The 7,011-nt window shown below is 40.0% G+C and overlaps 1 protein-coding gene across 1 annotated transcript in view; it reads left to right on the top strand.

Annotated features, from left to right (window-relative positions):
- Positions 1-5,998, top strand: part of LOC107104594 (TRPM8 channel-associated factor homolog) — an 18,716-nt gene extending 12,718 nt beyond the window's left edge. Inside the window, exons 6-9 of the mRNA XM_015404626.1 lie at positions 2,215-2,451; positions 4,426-4,649; positions 5,212-5,325; positions 5,496-5,998. Coding sequence (XP_015260112.1) covers positions 2,215-2,451; positions 4,426-4,649; positions 5,212-5,325; positions 5,496-5,738 — 818 coding nt within the window. The 3' untranslated portion in view covers positions 5,739-5,998. The remainder of the gene's footprint in view (positions 1-2,214; positions 2,452-4,425; positions 4,650-5,211; positions 5,326-5,495) is intronic.
- The last annotated feature ends 1,013 nt before the right edge of the window (positions 5,999-7,011 follow it).

Genomic DNA, 7,011 nt, shown 5'->3' with positions numbered 1-7,011 from the left:
AAATGAACCAGCCTCAGAGGCTTGAGAGGACCCTGCCTCCTCCTCATCTCTAAAATGAGAAGCGGAAGCAGCCAGAGAGATGACGTCATCCTCTACAACCAGTTCGGGCATTGGTGGGGAAGAGAGCCCAACCACTGGGAGCGAGGGATCAGATTGCCGTGTCTGCAACAAGGACTTCATCTCTGCCAGCTCTGCTGACAACTGCTCCACCCTTGTGGACAGGCCCTGGTCAGGTTTGGCCCGCTTCGAGCACAAAGCAGCCGATACTGGGAGACGGGGCGAGAACCGCTACCGTCACCAGGTGTAAAACCAATAAACCAAAAAAGCTAACAACGTTAGCTGTATGGCAACTTAAGTTGGGAGTAGGAGCGAAGAACGCTGCCATCACCAATTATAGCGGATAAAACAAGAGAAGCTGCGAACACAAGGCGGCCGATACTGGGAGAGGGGGCGAGAACCGCTACCGTCACCAGGTATAAAGGCAATAAACAAAAAAGCTAACAACGTTAGCTGTATGGCAACTTAAGTTGGGAGTAGGAGTGATAAACGCTGCCCTCACCAATTAAGAGAGCAGACCAACGAAAAGGCTGCAAAAAAGGTTGATATTGGGAGAGGGGGAGAAAAACGCTGCCATCACCATTTATAACAGAGCAGACCGACGAAAAAGGCTGCAAAAAAACCCAAAAAAGGCTACCAACGTTAGCCGTCTCCAACTTCGGCAAACGAAGTTGACCACACTTGGTTGGGAGAGGGACCGAAAACCGCTGCCGTGAGTAATTATAACAACGCAGACCAGGGAAAGAAAGGCTGCAAAAGTAGGGCATATACTGGGAGAGGGGGCGAAAACCGCTGCTGTCACCAGGTATAACACCAACAAACTAAAGAAGCTAAATACGTTAGCCGTATATAACTTCGGCAGTGAAGTTGTTCACACTGGGAGTAGGGGCGAAATCGCTGCCGTCACCAGTTCAAAACAAGACAGCACGAAGATGTAGGTAAAATGCTAAGAAAAAGCCGGGAGAGGGGGCGCGGACGCTACCATCACCAGCAAACAACTCACTTACCTTCCGTAATCCTCAGAATCGACCCGTTGCAGCCCTGAGAGGGCTGAGAATAACCGCAACTCCAGTCAAGAGACAGGGGCTTTAAACAACGGGGAAGTTAGCAAACCGCTTGCGAGAAGAAAAAAGGAGCAGAGCAAAGGATGACACCAGGCTACATAGCTTCTGAGTGGTCATCGGGTGTCACAGGTGTGACTCTGTTGGTATAATTACTCGAACTGCGCATGCCCGAAGGGAACATTCAGTGCTTTCAGCACCGCCCTCTGGCGGTCAGTAGGGATGAAATAGAACTTGATGTTTTTATATTTCATGCATTCTGTTCACAATTTCCAGTTCTACCTTTTCACATTGATGATCTCTTGCAAAGTAAATATTGGTAAATATTCCCTTCTGTTTTCAAAATTTGAAAACATGGATGAAAGAAATTAATTATCATGTAAACCACTATATTAATGTGCCTTCACAATTACAATGCTAAAGGTAGAGATGGGAAATACACAGAATATGTTTAAAAGATATTTTTTAACCTGGGCTATCAGAGGATGATACACAAGCAAACATTTTTTTTTTCAGTTATATTTCGACTTAGAATATGTATATGCATAGTTTCATAAAATATTTTGATATTTAAAGGTTTTTACCTCTTTTCCAATGCTGCTAGTAGGAGTAAAGAACGCTCATGCTGGTGTTGTAAACATGTAATGGAGATAATTACACCCAAATGATCAGAACAGGTGTGTGTATGGACCCCACTCAGAATGACTTGGAAAAATAAAAAAATCTCAATATCGGAATATATTTACTTTAGGTGGAATCGGATTAGAATACCCAGTCTAACATTTTTACATTAAACATATTTAATCTGATCCGGCCTTCAATCCGATTGTGTCCATGTAAATGTTGCTAGTGTGGAATTTCACCTTAACTTACACCTTAACTTTTGAAATTTAGTTTTTTATACTATACTGTCATAGGTGTAAATCTTGTATGCACTTGTTTTTGACACTTTTACACCAAATTTTTCCTGATGTGGCAAAATAAAGGTTTTTTATTTTGTTCTATTTGCAAACTTTTCCAACTTTTTGTTACTTACATTTATTAGTAATATTCTGTAGATATTTTCATCATACTATCCACCCTTTGATTAACTTAGGGGTAACAACAGCAGCTGATTGGTCCTCTCTGCGCCAAGCTCCGGCACCCTGGGCAGAGATGGAGTTTGACAACATCATCCTCACTGTACCGTCGCACATCGTTCGAGACCTGGAGAGCCCTCTGGAGGTGGGGAAAATCTGGAATGACATCATGAAGGGTGTTGCAGACCTGGCTGTCATTCCACAGAAATTCATACGCAAGGAACGCATTGTGGCTGATGTGCAGATTTCAGCTGGTAAGAGTGCTTTCTTTCATTAAAATGTAGGGTATTGGGAATTCTCTGACCATAATTTTAAAATTTGCTCAATCAAAAATGTAAAAACTTGACAACAAAAGCTTTGGATTTAACATAACTTTTTATATAAGAAAAGGATTAAAAAACAAAACAACATGGATGAAGTCAGTTCCATATTCTTCCAGACAACAGGAAGTTTGACCAAGAAAATCTCTACCTGGGTAATCCTTATTTTTTTACTTTAATACCTGCATTTTTGTGAAGAGACAGGAAAACATGTCCATCTGAGAAACTGATGCATTTAAAACTAGAAAAGCACTCGCAGAGCACAGCCCTCCACCAAGCAGTGAATATTGCCCCACATTGTGACTTACACCTGAGGTTAAATCTCACACATGATCATTACCAAAGTTTTATGAATTGTTCCTTGGTATGAGGGGCACCTTTGGTAACAATTTCCTTAAAATCCTTTTATAATTTTATAAATAAGCCACAGCTTGTGGCTGCAGCCTCTGGTGTTTGTTCTGCTCCCACCTTCTTCATTCACTTTGCTTGTTTGATCAGTGGATTGAGACTTCGAGCAAAGCATTTCTCATGTTTACTGTGTTTTTGTCTTCAGTATAATACTTCTGGACTATTTTCTTTGTTGAGTCAGATGCTGAACCTGTCAATAGTCACTGCTTCCACACTCTGGCTTAGGAGCAAACTGCTTCTTCCAAAAAATTATGTAAATTAATCCTTAAAAAAAAAAAGTCTGCTAGCCAGATTATGTGTATCATCACCAATATTCAATGGATTGCTTCTTGGACTGAGGTGAATCTTTATAAAAATGTAATTAAAAACTGTTCAGAATTTTTCAAGTTATCCTATAATGACTCCAGTATTTAGGCAAGACAGACAGTGGAATAATTAAAAAAACGTTTATTAAAGCAACGATGGACAGTTTAGCAGCAGCTAGGGCATCTGAGGCAGGTAACTCTGGCGAGAGAGCAAACCGCGAAAAGCTGATGGAGCGTGATCTGAACTGAGTCACTAACCTGGCTTAGGGTTCAGACCGTTCCCAGAGAACAAGGTTGATAGCAGCCGGTCAGCTGAAAAGACACAACACTTGTCGCATAGAGTTCCAGACGGCGAAGCCTTGAAGGATGCAGAACTGACAGGAGATCAGTTCCGAGCAGATGACGGAGAGGGCAAAGTCAAGAGGCAGATCCAGAATCTGAAGACAGGTCAGGCAAACAGATCAGAACAGGGGCAGGCAGACTCAAAGGTCCAAAGACAGAAACGGGTATGGTAATAAGAACACAAAACAGTAATGCCAGAAAAATACTCACTTAAGGCTCAGGAATAATCTGGCACTGATGGGCAAGATCAAGCAGTTTAAATAGAAGCAGGAGCAGGTGGTCAGATGAGGAGTGATGAGAAACAGGGCAGAGTTATACAGGTGAATAAAATGAGCAATTGAGCCAGTAATCAGCCCTGAGATCATGACATATCCTGTAAACAGAAGGACAGACAAACATACAGAAATTCTCCTAAAAACATAACCACTTGGCGGAGGTATTAAAAATACATCACAAAACAAAACTAAGCCCATTTGATGCAATAGCATATTTAGGACAGATGAGTTTGTTATAATCTAGGCTTGTGAACTTAAAATAAAAAATGTAGATATTAACCCTTCAATGAAATGGTAAAAATGCAACAAAAAGGATAATTGAACACAGTTTCAGTAAAACATGTACATCATCCTGCTAAAATCTAGCTTTAATACTTTGTGCAAAGACTTCTTTTCTAAACTGTTACCCTTCTCTGATGACCCAAAAGTATTTCATCCATGATAAAAAACATATTTAGTTGAGAAGAAACTTATTACACAGCAGTATTGTGGCTGTGAGGAAAGCACATGGCTGAAGAGTAGAAAATCATTTTGATACCAGAGATATTTAAACTCAGATTTTTTCTGCTTCTTTGCAGGGTGGTTGCATTCCGGCTATCCTATTATGATGCACTCTTCAATAGGAGGTGAGCTGTTTAACCCAGAGGATGCAAGAACCAAAGGTCTGTGGGGAGAAGTTCATGAACTGGGACACAATCAACAGAGAACCTGCTGGGAGTTTAGTCCCCACACTACAGAAGCCACATGTAACCTTTGGTCAGTTTACGTGCATGAGGAGGTGTTGGGACTCAACAGAGCAAAGGTTACTTTCTCTTTCTTAACAGACACTAGGCCACAGAGGCTTTGTTTTCTCAAGTCCAGTTCAGTCTCTTAATCATATTATTACTACTACTACTACTACTACTATTACACAAGGATGACCCAATAAAAAAAAGAAATAAGCTCCTCCGACTCCAAACTGTGGTCCTACACTGAAAAAGAAGCCATTTTTGGCATATTTGGTTACTTTAACACAATTGTTTCATGTTAGCAGGGTAGGGCATAAAACAATTGTGTGTAACTAAATATGATTAAGTAAATGCTAGAAACGGTTGCATTATTTTTTTTCTGTGTACTTCCATTTGCCATTATTTTATGCCATTTGCAGAAATAATAACTCAGACTGGGAGACTTACCTTTATCAGAAATTATATTGATGTTTCATTTATTTAGTTATGGATATTTATAAAAATATATAATATTATAATATAACAATATTAATAATTTATTTAATTTAATTTACAGAATTCAAACATGTTGTGAAATTAGGTCTTTTTAACCTCCAGTGAATGTTATATATTATAATTCATATCTGCAATCGACAGGCTCATCCCGAGATGACCTCACAGAGTCGGAAGAAATGGGTGGAGAAGTACGTTAAAGAGGGCAGGAAGCTCAGCAACTGGAAGGTTTGGACTGCTCTGGAGACATACCTGCAGGTTAGAACACAAACAATAAATCACATTGTGATAAAAATGTTATAGTCAAAATTATTTTATTCACTAGGTAAATTAGTAATTGTATTAAATGAGCTATCTGTGTGGCTCATTGCTCATCAAAACAAAAAAACAAAAACATCTGCATAATCTTAACTCTTTACTTCTTGTAGCTCCAGGAAAGGTTTGGCTGGGCTGTCTTTAAGAGAGTGTTTGCTCGCTATCATGACATGAGGAACTTTCCTGTACACAACGAAGAAAAGATGAACCTCTACGCCGAGACTTTCTCCAAAGCCACAGAGATGAACCTGACTGGATTCTTCAAAGCCTGGGGATGGCCCATCAAACCAGCCACTGAAGAGAAACTGTCCAGACTGCCTCCTTGGATCGATCACCCCATGGCCCAATATTCCTAGAAATCCAACTAGATCGCACTCAGAGCTTAGTGACATGGATTAGTTGATGATAGATCTTGATTGTCTTGTTTTCCTATTTTAATGGTAGAAATCTTTAATAATAAACAAGCTTGCATATCATATTGGATAAACAAATATATGTGATTATATTTTTAAAGATGGTGTAGGAGCCGTTTGTCCTTAATTTATCGCCACCAGGGGACGTACTTAATTTTGAATTTCCAATTGTTTGATGGGGGATGGGATTATTTAAGGTCAACCATGATTCTGGTAAGCTGTTGTTGAGGAGGCAATAGTTTTTAACTGTTTTCGGTTCAGATCGGTGTTGTATTTATAAATATATGTAAAGGGCAAATAGTAATACTGTGGACATTGTTGTTATATTAAAGGGGAACACTGTTTTTTTTTTACATTTGGCCATTTACCATTTTTTGGAAAAACATTGCCCAGTTTTGGCAATAAAACAGCAATAAAAGAATGTAATTGCATTCTTTGGTGAGTTAAAGGGGAACACCTTTTTCTTTTTTTACATTGGGACCTTGATTTTACATTGTTACATCATGTTCTACTCACTCATATTAGTTTTGTGTCAGTAGGAGCTGTTCTGAAAATATTCGGTTAGGTTATATCCAAGTAACGTCTTCCTATGGGCAACAAGTTGAAGGCACAAACTAAACTGTTCATAATTCATTCTTTATGGTACGCCAGCATTCAGAACATGTAGGCAAATCACTGTCCCCCAGACATCCGCAGTTATACTTTTTATATATATTTTTTTTTTAAACAAAGCGGAGTGTGCATGACGTCATCAGCGTGCGCCAGCTACCGTTCATTCATCCTGTCCGCTGAACTGCTGCTAGTTTTCCTCACATGCCTGGAAGATGTCTAGTGCTACTACCACAGGTGATCTCGCTCTCAAAATGGAATTGAACAATTCAGATTAGCTAGCCGAACGAATATAAGGGGTAGAGCGTAGCCATGGGCGTAGGTTTGCATAGGGACCATAGGGACATGTCCCTACCAAAATTTAGGACGGACCTGTTTGTCCCTACCAATAATTGGATGTAAACAACATGTTTATAATTTACTATACAGCAGCCGCTTCTTTTCCTCTCGCAGCTTCTCTGCCTGGTAGCTGCAGCTGCCTGTTCTTTTCTGTCCCTTTCACATAGCAGCGCATCAACTGTGCTGCGCGGTTTAACTCTCTGATTATTCTGCCTTAAGTTCCGCCTTCTCTCTCTCTGATTGCATGTTTTCTATTCTGTATGTGCGC

Source organism: Cyprinodon variegatus, unplaced genomic scaffold, assembly GCF_000732505.1.
Source record: "Cyprinodon variegatus isolate N-32 unplaced genomic scaffold, C_variegatus-1.0 Scaffold1813, whole genome shotgun sequence".
NCBI classification, from domain to species: Eukaryota; Metazoa; Chordata; class Actinopteri; order Cyprinodontiformes; family Cyprinodontidae; genus Cyprinodon; species Cyprinodon variegatus.
Note: the sequence above shows the minus strand (reverse complement) of the source record. Positions and strands in the feature narration are given on the sequence as shown.